The 21,237-nt window shown below is 37.8% G+C and overlaps 1 protein-coding gene across 17 annotated transcripts in view; it reads left to right on the forward strand.

Moving 5' to 3' along the window:
- LMO7 (LIM domain 7) overlaps nucleotides 1-21,237 on the forward strand; it is a 231,635-nt gene that overhangs the window by 80,912 nt on the left and 129,486 nt on the right. For all 17 annotated transcript variants that reach the window (XM_032277371.1, XM_032277375.1, XM_032277373.1 and 14 more), the window contains exons 2-3: nucleotides 3,602-3,672; nucleotides 17,038-17,107. In XM_032277371.1, coding sequence (XP_032133262.1) covers nucleotides 3,602-3,672; nucleotides 17,038-17,107 — 141 coding nt within the window. The remainder of the gene's footprint in view (nucleotides 1-3,601; nucleotides 3,673-17,037; nucleotides 17,108-21,237) is intronic.

The raw sequence follows: 21,237 nt of genomic DNA on the forward strand, positions 1-21,237 counted from the left end.
TTTCTTTCTTTCTTTCTCTTTCTTTCTTTCTTTCTTTCTTTCTTTCTTTCTTTCTTCTTTCTTTCCTCTCTTTCTCTCTCTTTCTCTCTTTCTCTCTTTCGTTCTTTTCTTTCCTTTTCCTTTCTTTTTTCTTTTCTTTTTCTCTTTCTGTCTTCTTTCTTCTTTCTTTCTCTCTCTCTTTCTCTCTTTCTTTCTCTCTCTCTGCCTGCCTGCCTGCCTGCCTGCCTGCCTGCCTGCCTGCCTTCCTTCCTTCCTTCCTTCCTTCCTTCCTTCCTTCCTTCCTTCCTCTTTCTTTTTCTCTTTCTTTCTTTCACTTCAGGTGCATAGTATATCTGGCATTTCTCCCCATGTTATCCCTCCCCACTCCCCACACTCTCTCCCCTACCCCCTCCAGCTGCGCCCGGTGTGTGATGCTCCTCTCCCTGAGTCCACGTGTTCTCACTGTTCAACACCCGAAGTCTTACTCTGTTGCCCTGGCTGGAGTGCAGTGGTGTGATCTTGGCTCACTGCAACCCCACCTCCCGGGTTCAAGCAATTCTCCTGCCTCAGCCTCCTGAGGAGCTGGGATTACAGGCGTGTGCCACCACACTCAGCTAGTTTTTATATTTTTAGTAGAAACAGGGTTTTACCACATTGGCCAGGTTGGTCTCAAACTCCTGACCTCAAGTGATCCATTTGCTTCAGCCTCCCAAAATGCTGGGATTACAGGTGTGAGTGACCGCACCTGGCCAGACTGTGCATTTTTAACCAGCTCCCTGGTGGCATAGATGAGGCTGACATGGGGCCCTCCGTTGGAGCCATGGGGTCTAAGATACTTCACCCCACACCTGATAGACAGGTAGTGTACACACAGTAGATAGAGCTGCTATAAATACTCCTGTTACCTCTATGTTAAGATCAATGGAAATCTAGTCCTCAGATTTTTCATTCCTCTTTGGGCTCCTCTTAATGGGTGAAGCACAGGTAAGCTACCCTCTTCTACCTGTGGAAATCTTGCTCTGTCAGCCAGGCTGGAGAGCAGTGGCGTGATCTTGGTTCACTGTAACCTCCACCTCCTGGGTTCAAGAGATTCTCCTGCCTCAACTTCTGGAGTAGCTGGGATTACAGACGCATGCCACCATGCCAGGCTAATTTTTGTATTTTTAGTAGATATGGGATTTTACCATGTTAACCAGGCAGGTCTTGAAATCCCAGCCTCAAGCGATCCATCCACCTTGGCCTCCCAAAGCACTGGGATTACAGGCATAAGCTACCATGCCTAGCCTGCTTTTCTGGTGTTCTCAGAAGGGAGAGTCTGGAACATCCTAGTAAGCCATGGCTGGAGAATATAGTATTACCCACTGAACATAGAGATATTAGTGATTCTTGCGATGCAAATTGTGGCTATGTGTTTTTTGAGAGGTTCCTTAAATAGTTTTTTAAAAAAATCAGAAGTCATTTGAAAGGAAAGCATCCCATCTTTGCTCTCTGTGTGAAGATGCAGTTAAAGTGCCCCACAAGGAGGCAAATAATGACTGTGACTGTTGATAAACATCTATAAAGAGAAATGTTAGGGAAGTTTGGGGAAGGGGGAGAGAACACCATTTCTAACCATAACAGAGTCAGTAGTATTAGACTAACCTCCTGGTAAAAACAATAAAAGCTGGAAAACATACACAATAAACTGTTTGAAGGTATTGAAATGCAATGAACATTGGCAGGACCAAACATGAGGCAATCCTCGAGAGGAAGAACCCACTGTGGGGAATCAGCCTCTTTCCTTGATCTTTTTTTTTTTTTAAATATATATTTTATTGCATTTTAGGTTCTGGGGTACATGTAAAGAACATGCAGAATTATTGCATAGGTACATATATGGCAATGTGGTTTGCTGCCTCCATCCCTATCACCTATATCTAGCATTTCTTCCCATGTTATCCCTCCCCAACTCCCTACTCCCCACCGTCCCTCCTCTAGTCCCTGCCCACAGACCTCAGTGTGTGATCCTCCCCTCCCTGTGTCCATGTGTTCTGATTGTTCAACACTCATCTGTGAGTGAGAACATGCAGTGCTTGATTCTCTGTTCTTGTATCAGTTTGCTGAGAATGATGATTTCCAGGTTCATCCATGACCCTACAAAGGACACAAACTCATCGTTTTTGATGGCTGCATAGTATTCCATGGTGTATATGTGCCACATTTTCCCTGTCCAGTCCATCATCCATGGGCATTTGGGCTGGTTCCAGGTCTTTGCTATTGTAAACAGTGCCGCAGTGAACATACGTGTGCATGTGTCCTTATAATAGAATGATTTATAATCCTTTGGATATATACAGAGTAATGGGATTACTGGGTCAAATGGAGTTTCTGTTTCTAGGTCCTTGAGGAATCGCCACACTGTCTTCCACAATGGCTGAACTAATTTACACTGCTACCAACAGTGTAAAAGTGTTCCTATTTCTCCACATCCTCTCCAGCATCTGTTGTCTCCAGATTTTTTAACAATTGTCATTCTAACTGGTGTGAGATGGTATCTCAATGTAGTTTAGATTTGCATTTCTCTAATGACCAGTGATGATGTGCATTTTTTCATATTTTTGTTGGCCTCATGTGTGTCTTCTTTTGAGAAGTGTCTGTTCATATCCTTTGCCCACTTTTGAATAGGTTGGTTGGTTTGTTTGTTTTCTTGTAAATCTGTTTTTGTTCTTTGTAGATTTTGGATATAAGTCCTTTGTCAGATGGGTAGATTGCAAAAAATTTTTTCCCATTCTGTAGGTTGCCGTTTCACCCTAATGGTGGTTTCCTTTGCTGTGCAGAAGCTCTGGAGTTTAATTAGATCCCATTTCTCTATTTTGGCTTTTGTTGCCAATGCTTTTGGTGTTTTAGACATGAAGTCCTTGCCTATGTCTATGTCCTGAATGGTTTTGCCTAGGTTTTGCGGTTTTTATGGTGTTAGGTCTTATGTTTAAGTCTCTAATCCATCTGAAGTTAATTTTATTATAAGATGTCACTAAAACTATGTAATTTCTTAAGTTGGGAATTGCCTGTTTATTCACCATTTCACCTCTCTCTCTGTGCCAGGATTTAGTAGTCTTCTCCCAAGGGTGTCTCTGTGCATCTATTAGGGCTATTTCATAAATAAGTTTAAAAAGCGTTGTGCCATCTGTTATTTAGCTTTGTAATGAAACTTGAGGAATATAGAGATGGAATTGAAATTAATGATATGGGTATTCAGTGTAGTTGGTATTTTGAATTTATATCTTAAACTGTTTTTATTCACTCTTAGTAGAATAGATCATCCATAGTTTAAAAAATATATATAAAATATGTTGGAAATTTAGTTGAGCTCTTACCTTTTGTGTATCATCCAATAAAATGATTATATTACCAAAAACCCTCATTGTATTTTTTTCCTGTATATACTTGGCATACTAAAATGGTTAACCTCTCTCTTTGTAACATAAAACAAACAGTACATAGTCCTTTAACGAACAGATTATAGGATCTAACAGTCTAATCCTTCAAGTATAACATTAAATGCATATTAATTAATCTAATGCTGAATTTGACTTGCGTGTTATCCCTGCTTAAGAGAAAATTAACACCCAAATCTATCTTTCAGGCAGTAACAGAGAAGAATTTTGAAACAAAAGATTTTCGAGCCTCTCTAGAAAACGGTGTTCTGCTGTGTGAGTAAGTATTTAAAATATTTAAAAACTACTTCAAAGGCAAAAATGTGTGTGTGTGTGGGTGATGAGGGGTTTGGCTCCGCCCAAGGCTACCATAGTCACAGAAATGTGTTCTTGCTCACAGGTGAGATTTGATCCCTGCAAATTGATACCTCACAGTAGGAAAGAGTAGGAAGAAGGGGTTATCGTCTCTGTAGCTACAGATAGCACTGGTAACATATGTATCATTTTTAATTAGTAAACAAGAAAGATTTCATTACATGGTGGGCCAGTAGGGGGTGGGTGGTTGATAAGGAAGCCTTACAACATTTTACCATTGATCTCTTAGTCTGAATAATCTAATGGGTAGAATTGCCTGGTTTAGAACTTAATACACAAAGTCTTTTCTTCATCAATCAATCGTGACGATTGGAGTGGTTGATTTTTCTTTTTAGCTTTAAGTGGAGTCATTATCAAAATCAATTTAAGGACCATTCATTCAATTAATGGATACCATTGAGAACCATACCCTAGACTTTGTTTACAAAGAAGTAAAATAGGCTAGTAACCATGAATGATGGTATAAGACCTACGTTGGATCTGTAGTGTGATATTTTGTTCCCCAATGGATGCATTGTACAGTTAGCCAGGTTTGCAACCTTTGGGAAGAAGGGAGAGGCAGGCCTGTGGACCAAAATGATGAAATCCTGGAGGAAGGCAGTTGTTGTAGAAGTGAGCAAATAATTTCTAAGAATGTACTTAAGTACTCACCCGCATTTTTGAAAGCACTTAATATGTCAATTTAGACACTTATCACATAGGCATTTATGCTATCTGTCCACATTTAAGCAGTGAGAGTGTATGCACTAGTACTTAGAGATTTTTTTTATCCTTTTGAAGGAGTTGTTTGCAGGAAAGGTCTGGAATCAAAGGGCCTAGGTTAGATTTCTTGCTCCATTACTTTTGGACCTTTGAATAAGTCACTTCACATCTTTGAACAATTGACCAAGTGACTTAACATTTGAGCCTTATTTTCTCATCTGTAAAGTGGAGATCAAGGTACTTGATGTGCCTAATTCACAGGGTTGCTGAGTTCAACAGTATGTGTATATATATTAAGGTTTTTATAAACTATCAGACTTGGTATTAATACAAGTCGTTGCTAGAGGATGGGCATGTAAATAACAGTCTCTATCTTGTCAGTGCTGTTAGCAGGTGTTCAAGCTTCTTTGTCTTAGGGTGATATTATTAATTTGTTCCCTATGAAGTTGCTGGTATTTAACCACTTGTGACTGACAGAAATGTCAGTTTCATGTGGTTTCACCTAATGTATAGCAGGACAGACTCATGAATAAGGGTCAGGAATAAAGTTTAAAGTGTGTTTCTTGTCATCTTCCAGTGTCACATTCATGGGAGTATGAATAGTGTTTAAATTAGTTTGACAATGAGTCAAATAGTGTTTAAATTAGTTTAAGTAGACCACGTAGCCCAATTGGTCACTAATGGGAAGTTATTTTCTCTTAATTTGAAAACTGTATGATTGAAATGTATTCCAGTAATGTTTAGAAGATGGAGGGGAAACAGTGCCTATTAGAAAGAGGCATGTGACCTGCAAACTACCTTAGCTATTATTTGATATTTGCAGTAAAGAAAAGCCATCAACCATACACCCCACAAGTCTGAATAAGAATTGGGTAGGTTTTATAGGAAGTTTGCCTATGAAGTACAGGGTTTCTTTTTAGATTTACAAAAGCATATATCTCAAATACATGATCTTTTCAAACAAGTCACTTTGTAGGTTATATATTTCCAGTAATGAACTAATGCCCATAATGTTTTAGGGATCCCACTTTTGGAGCATTGAGCCAATAAATAGGTCTTTAAACATGTTTGATAGTGATACCCAGTTTTTTATTTAAAATGCAACTTATATACCAGGCTGAGCTCTGAATGATTGGAAGTGATTTCCAAAGCTATACCCAGCCTGAAAAGATCAGCATAGCGTGACCAGGGAAGATATTCAGAGTTGATGAAAAGCTATTGTGAGCACAGGCAGTACAGGTTAGAATAAATATGTAATTTCTACCTTAATGGCAACAGCAAACATTTGGATGAATGTTTAGAGTTATGCTAGTTTTTTTTGTTTAAATGTCACTTTAATTCTCAGACTTCCAAAGCTCATTCTAATACTGTTTTCTAATTGGAATAACACCAGTTGGGAGTTTTGTGCATTACCACATAAGTCTAATCAATCTCTTAGTACCCAGTATTCTTTAATGTTTCCCAAAAGTAGCGTAAGTAAATCTTAAGCCATGGTAATCAGCAATTGTAATTTACTGTGGGATACCAAAGTACTGCATAATATCTTTACTAAAAAAATCTTCCTCTAAATTGTGAATCGCATTGTTTATTGTCACTGGTTAATGTTGACACATTCATCTAAAAACTGTGGTGGTAACAAATAAAAAGTCCAGATAACTAGATTGCGTGTGAAATCTGTAACCGAGGAAAGCCTGGCTGGTTGCTCTATGAAATGGTTAAGCAGGCACCATTGTTTGTGGCCTCATCCACCTGCGTTTTCTGTATAACGCCTGGGAGGAAAACAAGGTCAGCTGTTTGGAGGTCTGGTATTACAAGCCCTGACTTTTTAATTAATGCTAACTAGAGTAAACTATTTGTCTTTCAGGATATTTTACCCACTGCAGAGCCCAAGTGTTAGCTGAAATATGATTGGGATATTTTTAAAACCCGAATTCATTTTCATACAGGATAAGGCTGACTTCTATGTGGCTCACTGCCAGAATCATATTTCTTGTGAAATATAGGTTCTGCTTGTTGCCTATTAGAAGCCTCTAGGCATTCTCATTTATTACCACCATGAAAGAGTTTTTTTTAAATATTTCATTCAGTAATTTCAGCAGTTTTAAAAAAATCCATTAGTAGTACACTTTCCTTTTGAACTGGTGTTCTGAAATATCAAAGTGAAAAGTTCAAATAACTTATTATAGCTTTCAATCAATTGGAAGTGTACTGACATTTCAGATAGTCTAAAGTGGGGATAAAGTGTGCACTGAGGTTTCAGACAAGATATACATTTCAGTAATGAGGATGGTTATGTGTGTTCATTGCCTTTTAATCTAATTGACTAACGAAGTTAGTATCTTTCTATCATTTTAGTGTCATTTAGTTTGACTGTGGGATCTCGTGAGTTGAGGGTTAAAGAATACTCCCTTGATGAAAGTATATGGTCGTCTCTCTTGGCTTTCCTAAATAGTGAGTTGGGAACACTGTCTGATATTTTGGCTTTTCTAATTAATAGAAGGATTGACAAGTGTGTATAAGGTGATTTTAGGTCTTTGTTATAATGTACTATGAATTTTATTAGTAGTGTTCTTTTTTTTTTTTTTTTTTTTTTTGAGACGGAGTTTCGCTCTTGTTACCCAGGCTGGAGTGCAATGGCACGATCTCGGCTCACTGCAACCTCCGCCTCCTGGGTTCAGGCAATTCTCCTGCCTCAGCCTCCTGAGTAGCTGGGATTACAGGCACGCGCCACCATGCCCAGCTAATTTTTTGTAGTTTTAGTAGAGACAGGGTTTCTCCGCATTGACCAGGATGGTCTCAATCTCTTGACCTCGTGATCCACCTGCCTCGGCCTCCCAAAGTGCTGAGATTACAGGCGTGAGCCACCGCGCCCGGCCAGTAGTGTTCTTTAATCTGTCTTCTATCTTCCGTATTTGTTGGTGTTCATGTGGACTGCCTTATATATATTTTAAAAATATACTCCATCTCAAAAAAAAATACATAAAAGATGTGTCACTTCATCACTGTCCATGATCTTGTTTTACCCTGGGTTCTAGCAGAATTACTCTTCTTCTCTAAGCATACTTGGTTGAGACATAAACAGCTGATGATATCGGTAATTTCCCAGTTACTCATCTTATGATGGCAATCTTGGAAATATTCAAATGAAAACACTCTTTTTTTCTCTGATGAAGAGAGAAGATTTGCTTGATGATAGTCTGATTGGGTGTGTCACTGGTTAGTCAGTCCATACCTCCCATCGCTGAAATGATCCCAGGTCTCTGCCACAGTCAGCCACATATCAGAAGTTTATGCCTTTTCGAACACATGGCTCACATTAAGAACACTGTCACCAGGTCTTCTTTTCTCTTTCTTGCACCTTGGAAAGACAGGAGCAAGATGTTCACCCCTATTGGTATGAGGGATCCTGTTTCTATTTGTATTAACCGTGCGACCACAACTATCTGCCTAAGAATACCGTAATATTTTATTAAAGATATATAACATACATTCAGTTATATATAGATATATATATTTTACAAGTACTACTGTTTACTGTGGGGCACTCAGATGATCATTTTAAGGCATTGGGTAAGATAGAGAACGTTGTCGCTTGTCATTCCTGCCAAGAGAGCTCTATCTTTTTGCTGGAGTTGGAGATCTCCACCCACACATAGAGTGCTGGTGATAAGGTTAGGTCCCTGGGGCTTCTGCGCAGTGCTCCATGGGAAGCCCTGAGGCTTTCAAGTAGTGGGAAAGGCCTTTTTCCTTAGAGGTGTTTCTGGTTTTGAATTTCCTAAGGACAGTTGCTTACATACAGCGCTCCAGCATGCCATCACTATTTATGACCCTGATCTGTTTTTATAGGCTTTTGAAATTTTGTGAAAACTGTTTTTCTTTACTATCAAGTAATATAAGCTTTGAAGTTTCCATGTTACATGACCGTCCAGCAATAGGCAAACAATGGTGCACGGGTTCAACTTCATAAAAATGATTGTAAAAATGTTAGTGTGCTTTCTCTCCATGGCAGTGTTTTACAGTTGAGATCTGCATGCCTTCTTTTTAAGCATCATGGTTCATTTCACCTGTGATGTAATAGCTATACCTAGCAAAAACATGATTTTTTTTTCAAAGAAAGAGTATATCAAGTTAAAAGTCAGCTTGGCAAACAGCAACTTAAAAATTCACTTCAGTTATAATAGACACACTCTAAAGACTCATTTCAAGTTTTGCAGAAGTTTTTTTTAATATTGTGGCCTCAAAGTTGAGGGTTGAAATCATGGAGAGAGACTGATATATCACTCTCACTTACCTGAAGGATCGAGAGGAATTTCATAACGTTACTTCATAGTTAGATAGTACAGGAAGCCAGATTCCTTTTGCTTTCTGTTGTTTTTGTTTTGAAGACTTTTTAATAGAACAGTTTTGGGTTCACAGAAAAACTGAGGGGAAGGTACAGAAAGATCCCATGTTCTCCATGCCTCCGCATATACACAGCCATCCCCACCAGAGGGGTACATTGGTTACCATTGGTGGACCTACCTTGACACAGCATCATCACCCAGAGTCCATGGTTTACATTCGGGTTCATTCTTGGTGTTGTGTGGGCTGTGGTTTTGGATAAATGTATAATGACATGCACCCATCATTATAGTATCACAGAATTGTTTCACTGCTGTAGAAATCCTCTGTGCTACTCCCGTTCATCCCTCCTTTACTTCTAACCCCTGGCAACCACTGATCTTTACTGTCTTTATGGTTTTGACTTTTCCAGAATGTCACATACACGGAATCATACAGGGCATAGCCTTTTCAGGTTGGCTCCTTTCACTGAATCATATGTACTTTCTTCCATGTCTTTTTATGGTTTGATAGCTCATTTCTCTTTAGTGCTGAATAACATTCCACAGTCTGGATGTTCCAGAGTTTGTTTATTCATTCATCAAATGAAGGCCTTATTGGTTGCTTCCCAGTTTTGGCAATTATGAATAAAATTGCTATAAACATCCATGATGTAGTTTGGCCCTGTGTCCCATGCAAATCTCATGTCAAATTGTAATTCCCAGTGTTGAGGGGAGGGACCTGGTGGAAGATGATTAGATCATGGGGGCAGATTTCCCCCATGCTGTTTTCTTGATAGTGAGTTCTCACAAGACCTGATGGTTTAAAAGTGTGTGGCACTTCCATCTTCTCTTGCTGTCTCTCCTTTGCAATGGTAGGACGGGCTTGCTTCCCCTTTGCCTCCCACCATGGTTGTAAGTTTCCTGAGGCCTCTCAGTCATGCTTCCTGTTAAGCCTGAGGAACTGTGAGTTAATTAAACCTCTTTTCTTTATAGATTATCTAGTCTCAGGTAGTTCTTTATAGCAGCATGAGAACAGACTAATACAATCCATGTGCAAGCTTTTGTGTAAATGTAAATTTTTAGCTCCTTTTGGTAAATATCAAGGAACATGATTGTTGGACCATATGATAAGAGTATGTTTAGTTGTGTAAGAAACTGCCAAACTTGATTTCAAAATGTCTGTACCATTTTGCATTTCTACCAGCAGAGAATGAGAGTTCTCGTTCCACATCCCTGTGAGCATTTGATGTTGTCCGGGTTCTGAATTTTGACCATTCTAATAAATGTGTAGTGGTATCTCGTTGTTTTAATTTGCATGTACCTGATGATGTATCAGTGTGGAGCATTTTTTCATGTGCTTATTTGTCACATCTTCATGTCTTCCTCAGTGAGGTGTCTTTTAGCGTCTTTGGCCCATTTTTAAATCAGATTTTCTTATTAAATCAGATTTTTATCATTTTAAATTAGATTTTCTCATTGTTGACTTTTTAAGACTTCCTTGTATGTTTTAGATAAGAGTCCTTTTTCAGATTAGTCTTTTTTTTTTTTTTTTTTTTGAGACGGAGTTTCGCTCTTGTTACCCAGGCTGGAGTGCAATGGCGCAATCTTGGCTCACCGCAACCTCCGCCTCCCGGGTTCAGGCAATTCTCCTGCCTCAGCCTCCTGAGTAGCTGGGATTACAGGCACGCACCACCATGCCCAGATAATTTTTTGTATTTTTAGTAGAGACGGGGTTTCACCGTGTTGACCAGGATGGTCTCGATCTCTTGACCTCGTGATCCACCCGCCTCGGCCTCCCAAAGTGCTGGGATTACAGGCGTGAGCCACCGCGCCCGGCCTCAGATTAGTCTTTAACAAATATTTTCTCTCAGTCTGTGGCTTGTCTTTTTATTCCTTTGACATGTCTTTTACAAAGCAGATATTTTTAATTTTAATGATGTCCACTGTATCAATTATTTCTTTTATGAATTGTGCTTTTGGTGTCATAGCTAACAAGTCGTTGTCAAACCTAAAGTCTCTAGACTTCCTCGTATGTTTTCTTCTAGTAGTTTTAATAGTTTTTGGTTTTATATTTAGGTCTGTGATCCACTTTGAGATAATTGTTGTGAAGGGTATAAGGTCTGTGTCTAAATGCCCTTTGCTTTTGTGGTGATATTGAGAAATTTTCTACTCCTCAGTGAAACACATTAGTACTATAATTATTGAGAATCTCAGAATAAGAGGTATCTGCCCTGAGACTTCTCATGGTTTACTAGACCCAATTCAGAATGCTTCAAGCAGAACAGTAAGGCCATAAAACAAAGTTCCATCATAAGAAAGTGGTGACTATAAATTACTTTGGTACTGATATTGCTGTTCCATACACTTTCCCATCTTAACATTTACTGTTAACTTTTACTGTGTTTTGTAGGTAATTCAGCAGTATTCAAAATTACTACCATATAAATTCTAGAAATTAAACTTCCATGAATTTTACTGGCAATCTTTGAAAATACTAAAATATTAATTTCAAATTTTAGTAAGGCGTTTACGTAATTAAGCTAACCAGTCCAAGTTAATGTATCTGATAGCTTACTTTTTTGATCAACACTAGCAATAAGAGAATATCAAAGTTTGGCTTGTCTGGCAAACAACAAAAAAATACTAGAGAGGAGTGTTTTTGTTAAAAGCAAAAAACATTTCTAGCATTTGAAAGCAGAGGTAAAATATTTAAAAATTTCTTTATAAAGAAGATAGAGATTTTGAATCATTTGCTTCATATTTCACAGAAATATTTCTGCATTAAAAACGGGGCAGTGGATTTTAGTAAATATCTGTAAAGCACCTCTGACATGCCAGGTGTTTTGCTAAGTGCTAGGCAATGCTGTTTGTGGGGAGAAGGTCATCTGCGCCTCTAGCAGCTGGACTGTCTGATTGCTCTGCTGCCGATCCCAGCATAGTGCCATATTTAGTACACATTAAAATGCTTAAGGAGCAGAATTTGTGTTTAGAGGAAAAGGAAGCAAATGCATTAACGCCATATAGTGGATAAAACAAAAATCCTATGTGAAATAGGCACAAAGACTAATAGAACAGAATAGAGAATGCAGAAATAAAGCCAAATACTTACAGCCAACTGCTGCTCTTCCACAAAGCAAACAAAAACATAAAGTAGGGAAGGGACACACTATTCAACAAATGGTGCTGGGATAATTGGTAAGCCACATGTAGAAGAATGAAACTGGATGCTCATCTTTCACCTTATACAAAAATCAACTCAAGATGGATCAGAGACTCAAATCTAAGACCTGAGACCATAAAAATTCTAGAAGATAACATTGAAAAAACCCTTCTAGACATTGGCTTAGGCAAAGACATTGTGACCAAAAACCCAAAAGCAAATCCAACAAAAACAAAGATAAATAGATGGGACTTAATTAAACTAAAAAGCTTCTGCACAGCAAAAGAAACAATCAGCAGAGTAAACAGACAACCCACAGAATGGAAGAAAATCTTCACAATGCGTACATCTGACAAAGGACTAATATCCAGAATCTACAAGGAACTCAAACAAATCAGCAAGAGAAAATACAAACAATCCCATCAAAAAGTGGGCTAAGGACGTGAATAGACAATTCTCAAAAGAAGATATACAAATGGTCAACAAGCATATGGAAAAATGCTCAACATCACTAATAATCAGGGAAACACAAATCAAAACCACAATGCAGTAGCACTGCACTCCTACAAAAATGACCATAATAAAAAAATTAAAAAAAAAATAGTTGTTGGTGTGGATGCAGCGTAAAGGGAACAGTTTTACCCTGCTGATGGGAATGTAAACTTGTACAGCCACTATGGAAAACAGTGTGGAGATTCTTAAAGAACTAAAGGTAGATCTACCATTACTAGGTATCTAACCAGAGGAAAATAAGTCATTATACGAAAAAGATACTTGCACACCCATGTTTATAGAAGCACAATTTGCAGTTGCAAAAATATGGAACTAGCCCAAATGCTCATCAATCAGTGATTGGATAAAGAAGATATGGTGTAAATATATATGTCACGGACTACCACTGAACCATAAAAAGGAACAAAATAATGGCATTTGCAGCAACCTGGATGGGATGGGAGACCATTATTCTAAGTGAGGTAACTCAGGAATGGAAAACCAAACATCAGATGTTCTCAGCATAAGTGGGAGCTAAGCTATGAGGATGCAAAAGCATAAGAATAATGTATTGGACTTTGGGGACTCGGGGGGAAGAGTACAGTGTAGTGAGGGATGAAGGACTGCATACTGGGTACAGTGTCCAGTCCTCAAGTGATGGGTGCACCTATATCTCAGAAATCACTACCAAAGAACTTATTCATGTAATGAAACACCATCTGTTCCCCAAAAATCTACTGAAATAAATAAAACATTAAAAAAGCAGAAATCATTGCTCTTTAATTGGTGAACAAAATGTAATATCTTTATTATATCTTTAAAAAATGTAGTTATTAATAGAAGTTTGATAATAGGAGATATTTAGAAAATGCATATGAAAAAGATATTAGAAATATGTGTGTGTGAATGACAATAATTCACAGGTTAAAAAGTTCATTCAGTGTATTAATATGTTATTCAAAGTCATCTTTCTTGTTCATTTTGAAAATCTTTGGAAATAGGAACTCAAAAAGTGTCCATAAATTTTGTACCTCAGCTGAAAATCTTTCTGATAAAGGGAAAAATGAAATTTGGCATTTAAAACTAGTTTCTGGACACTAATAGAAACAGAGCATCAAATTCTAGTTCTCACTAAAGCTTTTGTAACTGAGCCAGACATTATTATATAGAGCTTTATGTACAGTTTTCTGAATTTCCTCTCTGAGTTATATTTAAAGTCGGGTTATATTTACTGACAAGGCTTTTGAACAGAGCCAACTCTCTAGTATCTGTCATCGTGCAACTCCTTTGAAGGAAGCGGACAATATGTTTGAGGCTGAAGGAGGGGAGTGAGAAGAAAAGGAAGGAGGCGACTTGAGAGATACCTTTTTTTGGGGTGCTGCTATATCACGATACCATAAATTAGGCAGTTTATAAACAATAGACATTTATTTATCACAGTTCTGGAGGCTGGAAAGTCTAAGATCAAGGCACTGGCATATGTGGCATATAGTGAGGACCTGCTTCCTTCGTAGACAGACTTCTCACTGTAACCTCATGTGGTGGAAGGGGCAAGGCAGCTTTCAGGAGCCTCTTTTATAAGGGACCTAATCCGATTCATGAGGGTTCTACCCTCATGACGTAATCATGTCCCAGGGGCTCCCCCTCCTAATACTGTTATTTTCAGGGTTAGGATTTCAAGGTATGAGTTTTGGGAAGAATGTAAACATTCTGATCCTAGCAAGGGGTGAGCTGAGGGAGGAGAGAAGTTGCTGGCTTTACCTGTGAATGCTCTGCCTTGGGAGGTGTCAAATTACTAGGTGCTTTCTTCTGGTTTTGATCCTATCAGAAGAGCAAGCCTCTGATGCACTAACCAAGCACAGAACCAGGCTCAGGCTCTGGTCTTAAGGAAAGGCTTGGAGGAAGACAGAGATAATTCTACCTAGGGCTAGAGAGCTGGAACAAGGGGAAACAAACAGATAAAATGGCTCCTTGACTGATTCTAGATCCTACTACATAGAGGTATCTGGAAGGTTATTATGTTACCTGAATCTTGAATAGAGTCAGTTACCTGAAGCCAGTGTTACCTTAGGAATTCTATATGTGTGATTGAAGAATGCTTATTATGCAAAGAAGTTCTACTTGTAGAAAAGAGTATTTCCATAGATGGCACTTGCTTTTGATTTGACATAAGATTATGCCCCTATTTCTCTAGGCACACAAATTTCACAGAGGTTTAGATTTTGTAAGACTCACTGTTTTTCTCCTTAGAAGAAATATTCTAAAAGGTTTTCCTTTAATTGTATATGAAAATAACTTCTGATGATTCATAATTTAATTGGATGTTCAGTATTTGCCAAGACTACCTGTGTCTTCTCTCCAGCTTATAATGTTTAGAATAGATGACCATTGTAACTACTAACAAAATAATACAGGATTTTCCTCCAATGACTCAACTTTTTAGAGGCTAGTTTGTGTGTTATTCAGAGTGTTGTTTTTTCCTCATGGTTATTTCCGTGTTTGCATATGTACTTGAAGGTGTAGGGTGGAAAAGGAATGCTAATCCATGTGTGTATGTTGCTTCTAAGTAATAGCTTTGGAACCTTCTGATGAGGTAGGAGTTAATTAACTCAATACTGGGAGACGTCATTTATCTTTTCTATTTCTTTTAGCTGTATCTTCTACTTTCCTTGGCTGACTGAATTGAGAGTAGGTGATATTATTAATTCTAATTCCAGAAGCTGTATTTTTAAAAACGTACTTTCTCTTACAAAACCTGTAACATAAAAATGATACGTGATATAAACAGGTAAACTGAATGACCTGGTCAAAGTCACCAGTGACTCAAATAGGTGGAGCAGAAATTTATGACACTCTTCCTCCAGCCAGACTTTCCTGACATTTTTTATGTTGCCCCAGCTCATAATGGCCTCCAATTTATGTCATTTAAAGATTAAACTTCAAAATACAAGTTACTCTAGGAAAGTCAGTGCCAAGGTAGTGGTCACAAACTGCAGATAATTTCTTGATTTATACTTGCCAGAATTATGTTTCCATTCAGTAATACTGCAGTTATTAGTTTTTCTATGCATTGCAAGAATGCCACCAGTAATGGAAATATAGAAATACCTTGTTCATAGGGAACAACTAGAAGAATTAATTAGGAATTATTATTTCTGATAAACTTACTGAATTCTTTCCTGCCTCCTCAGCTAGTGATTAAGAAAAAAAATCATGTGGACATGAGGGAGAAAGCTTTCCTCTCTTCTTGTCTTTCTGTGTGCAAATCAGAAATTAGGAGTCAGGGAATAATTGTTCTATCAGGAGGATGGTATTAACTATATTGACTAACTTGTCAAATGATCTTTGTGTGTAGAAACCATGAAAACGAAAAACATCTTTTGTTCACCAAACTAAGTCTTCATAAGCCACTGTTTTGTAATTATGAATCCTGCCGAACAACATTCTGTAGGCTATTACATCAAGAGTTTTGTCTTTTTTATTTTTAGCACACTCAAGTGTATATATAAGTCTTTGGAATGTTGAAGGAGTGACATTCCACAGGCTTCAGATTTTCTTTTTTTCTGCTGACCATTGTGCCGAGGAGACAAGTAAATTCAGAATGTTTAATGATTTCTCCTTTATTTGCCTTCTTTCTGGAGCTCTGTTACAGAATAAAAAATTGTTTCTTGTGGATGGGTTTTTGAATAGGAAAATCAGTTTCAAGGTAGTGTTCTCTGACAGTGATTAATGATTAATTAACCAAGCTAACATTAATAGAAAAGCATTTTTAGAGCATTAAATTTCTACATGACCTGGCACAGTGTTACTGATCAACAATAAAAAAAGAATTCATAATAATCTAGATTTAGAAGCAAAACTGTACTCAAGTTTCAGTTGTCAAAGCCAAGTTTCTTTTTTATAGAGTACGGAGGCATATATATCTTTGCAGTATCTTTCATGTTAATTTAAACTTGTTCTGTTCAATCTAAAGTACTAGACTCCGAGGTAACTTAGTTAATTTGGGGTGTTCTGGTACATTTAATTTAATGTTCACCCAGTCATTCTGCTATGGTAATAAAGCAATCAGTTATGGGTTTCAATGAATTACCAAAAAGTTAGTTGACTATTTATATGAGTCCACCTTACCTTTTTAATGTGGCAAAATAATATGGTTTTGAAGCTACCTTTAAAAATGATCAGTTTGAGAAAAAAAAATCAGTGAAAACTATTAGTAGAAAATAGTATTCTTTGGGTGAAGTGAACAAAGTTATGATGAAGAGATTCTTAAACTGGCAATTGAAACATAAGCAAATATTACCTTTCTTTAATAAATGTGAAACTAACTCTTTGAAGGATGGCTTTGGACATAGAAGTAGGCCTGGGTCCACACACAGAGATTATAGAATAGCGAGGACCACTCACCGTTGTGTGTGGTGCTTTTCTTTGTCTCTCAACTTGATTTCTTGGTTATTTGCTTTCTGATGGGCTGTTGGTTCTGTGTAACACATTTAGGGGAGGGAGTAGTGATATATGTTATTTTTGAGAATGCTAAAAAAATCATTAAACTGATATTGACATCTTGTAATTGCATATGTTATTTATTTACTTTCAGTTTGATTAATAAGCTTAAGCCTGGCATCATTAAGAAGATCAATAGACTGTCTACACCAATAGCAGGACTGGTAAGTAGTAAATTTTCTTCACAGCTAAATTTATTTGTCTTTGAAATGTAAAGAGGTGGGCATAGGCAGGTTTTTGTATCTATAATTACCGTTGAAAGTAGGTTATAGTCTTTATGTTCAAGCAAAGGGTGGTGATGTCCTCCTTATATCTGTAGTTCCTTTCTCTGTTTCCCTATTGCCTGGAGGCTTTTATTTTTTAATTGTTTATTTTGATTTTTGTGCCATCAGGCTTCATATGTTTCCTTTCTTGGCTTATTTCTTCCACAAATTACATTTGTTCAGGGTCACCATCTTTTGAAGCTCAGCCCTGTGTGCGCTGTTTGCTGGCTACCGCAGGGGTGCCCCAGACTGTGAGATGTTCACCGGTGGTTATGTTTCTGCCACATGATGCTTTTGCGTTACCCTCAGCCAGTACACAGATCCTAAGTGCATTTGAAAATTAGTCAAGGCCTGCTAGCTCTGTTGCTTTATGTAAAAGGTTTTCCACCAAAGTCCTGTGTGAGGCTGGACAAGTCACTGCCTTCCTCTTTGCCACGGTAATATTACCCATAAAATGGGCGTGATGGTTCTGTAGATTCTTTCTAGCTTTCAAATCAGGAATTTGTGTATGAAATGTACCCCACACTATCCCAAGGTAGCTATTCAGATGGGGTAAGACATTTCAGAGGACAATAATGGTGTGGGGCTCTGTCTGTGGAAATAATTTACGATCAAATACAAATGATGGATAATATTTAAAATGTCAGAAATCCTTAAAAATCAGCAGGATGATAGGAATCAGCTAAATGAACTTCAAAAAACACTGAAGTTTAAGATAGCCAATAATTGGAATGTGAAAACAAGCCTTACTATTTTTAGACTATTCATGCTGTTTATAATACATTCAGGAAACTTCTGTTTGTCCGTTCATGTGTTTACAGATGTTAAAGGCATGAGTATTTAAAGTTAGCAGATTTGCAGAAGTTGTGAAAAATCTCACTAAAATCTGGGTGTTGGTTGCAGAGTGTTTCTCAGAAAATATCTGTCTAGGAGAGAAGGAATGAAAAGTTTTTAATAGTTTTACTTCAAAACATAATACATATAAAGTTCCCAGAGCAGTTGGGCTCAAGTATTCATTCCTCCCTTCCTACCAAGTTGCCTCCGTTCTATGTCTATCATGAATAGGCAGCTGACCTAACAATTTTATTGGTTTCAAATTTGGTTAGGTTAAAGAAATTATATGTATATGTGTGTTAGGTTAAAGAAAGTACACACACACACACACACACACACACATACATACACACTCTCACACACACACACACACACAATTTTCTACTAGTATAGTGAGTCAGAAGAATTTTATTTAAGGAATAAAATGGAAAAAATTAATACTTGAAGTCTTTTTAGGAGAAAATGTTCAGTTTAATAAAACAAATGAGTTTTATTTAAAAATGACGTAAAATATTTTTATATAATGTACTTTTAATATTAAGTTTCAATAGCGTTGAAAATATTTTTTCAAATGGCTTGCATTAAATAGCTTATTGTTTTAATTTAAAATTGTCATTTCTTGGACCAATTACATGCATTTTATAGCAAATTAGACTTTGATCTCATACACCCTGTGTATTTGGAATGCTCGAATTGTAGTGGTTTGTTGTTGGCCAGTGGAAGTTATATTCAGTTTTCTGATTGTATGATTACATGAAAGCACAAATGTGTTTTATTTTTAAATTCAGAGATCTCTCCAACTATTCCTATTTCAAGCATCAGAAATTCTATCTAGTTGGGATTTTATCTTTAGAAATTGAAGTGAACTGTATTTCCGGTATATTAAATCGGAATATTTTTTGAATACAGGACACGGAGCATTTTCGATTGGCTGCGGGAGCATAAAAGTGACCACAGCTGCAGAACTGGGCTAAGCCCAATTGGTTTGAAGTTGTTATCATGCCTCATTTGACTCCTTCTGATGCCTGTTTGTCAGGATGGTTATATTAAAACTTTTCAAAGCCTTAATTCCAAGTATGAATTAGGGCTCCAGCAGGTGCCTGGGAGGCTCGTTATGAGGACTACAAGGATAATATACAGATAGTCTGACATGCAGATAGTCAGTGAATTTTTTTTTTTAACAAATAATTGAGTGCCTACTAGGTTGAAGATTTTTCTAGTTTATAGGTATGTATCAGAGGAACAAAGACAGTCACAAACTGTGACCTCATAGAGTTTAAATTTTAGTGAAGGAGGGGAGACCAGGCAAATAAATTAGCAAACAAGCAAGAAAGCACCACATAATAAGTGTGCCACAGAGCATTACAGTGGACTGTGACATTTGTTGCTCATAAGCAGTTGTAGTGGGACTATGAAGACTGACCTCTAAAAATTCCTTCAGAAGGTGGATGTTAGAAACCTTAGCTGACACTTACAGAAAAAGAATGAATAACCCGAGCCAGACTTGTCATACTAATCATTTTTGTGTTCACAGCATCTGGCACACTGGCTGATACATATAGGAGATCCAAGATTTATTAAAGAAATGAACAAGATTTCCATTGTGAAAAATAATAGATTCTAGAATTGGGTCTTTGATGGGATAACGCTATAGGCTGAATTGTGGCCCTCTCCCCCCAAATAAAAATACTGAAGTCCTAAACCCCAGTACCTTAGAATGTGACCTTATTTGGGAATAGAGTTGTTGGAGATGATATAACTAGTTAAAAGGAGCTCATACTGGGGTAAGGAGGGCCCCTAATCTAATATGACTCATATCCTTATAAAAAAAATGGCCTGTGAAAACACAGACACACAGGAAGAATGCCATGTATTGGAGTGATGCTTCTATAAGCCAGAGAACACCTAAGATTGCTGGAAAACTATAGATTTCATAGGGAGCGTGGCTTTTGCTAACACCTTGATTTTTGACTTCTAGCATCCAGAACTGTAAGACAGAATATCTTTGTTGTTTTAAGCCACCTTGTTTCTGGTATTTTGTGTCAAAAGCAAAAAAGTAGCAAATACAGCTCTAGGAAATTAATACAGATAGGTACATGTTTTAGTTGATACTTGATATTAAAAAGAAACCAACTTTTTGCTTTGAAATAAATATAAATTCATAGGAAATTGCAAAAAACAGTACAAAAATGTCCTCTGTACCCTTCACCCAGTTTTCCACATTTATAGCACAGTTTCTTTGGTGTCTCTTAGTTAAGATTCCCAAAGAGGAATCTGAATGGGTTAGGCTGGTTTTTCTGTGAAGGCTACTGATATCACAGGTCATTGGCTAGCCTGTGGATGAGTTCGGTAGGAAGACAGTCACCCTAGCCAAATGAGCTATGGTCAGGAGTGCTGATTTTCTTTGACTCATTCAGTTCAGGTTGAGGTGGGTTCTGTGAAGGAACTTTGTGTAAGGTCGATACACCAAGGCAATTCAAATATAGTAAAAATTTCTGTGTAAAGGTTTAAGCTGAGTAGTTATGGTGTTCCACAGCCCATCTTCCATTACTCCTTTCTTACACCCCTTGCTATAGCTATGTTCTTCATCCAAGTTACCTCAGCTACCATGTGTATTTAGGTTTGGTGTCAAGGCAACAGATTTACCTTTTGCATATGGAACTGTGGGAAACACATGGAAGACATCCCTTGAGCAATGGCAATACAGAGAGACATGTTTAGATGATTTAGAAATATACTGAATGCTTTTCTTGAAACATTCATGTAATTATTTATCTTTGGGAGGAGAGCAAATATGTTTTCCTAGATTTTTTCTTGTTCAGATAGGGCTTTTTCACTTGCCATGGGCTCTGCCCAGCTGCTGTATAAACTTCCTTTATATTTTGTTTACACAGTTAAGGTTAGAACTGCCTCAGTAATGGCGGGCTGCCTCAGTAATGGCAGACTGCCTTGGTAACGGTGAATGCCCTTCCCCACACCAAGCTCGACCGTCCTGGGTTGAGCTCAAACTGCTGTGCTGGCTGTGAAAATCTTAAGCCGGTGGGTTTCAGTTTGCTGGTCTTTGTGGTGGTGGGACCTCCTGAGCCAGATCAGCTGGCTCCCTGCCTTCAGCCCCCTTTTTTTCAGGGGAATGGGTGGCTCTGTCTCACAGGCGTTCTAGGTGCCAGCTAAAACAGCTGCCCAGATTTGTGCTGGAA

Source organism: Sapajus apella, unplaced genomic scaffold (assembly GCF_009761245.1).
Source record: "Sapajus apella isolate SASKATOON/1434 unplaced genomic scaffold, GSC_monkey_1.0 scaffold9, whole genome shotgun sequence".
Lineage (NCBI taxonomy): Eukaryota > Metazoa > Chordata > Mammalia > Primates > Cebidae > Sapajus > Sapajus apella.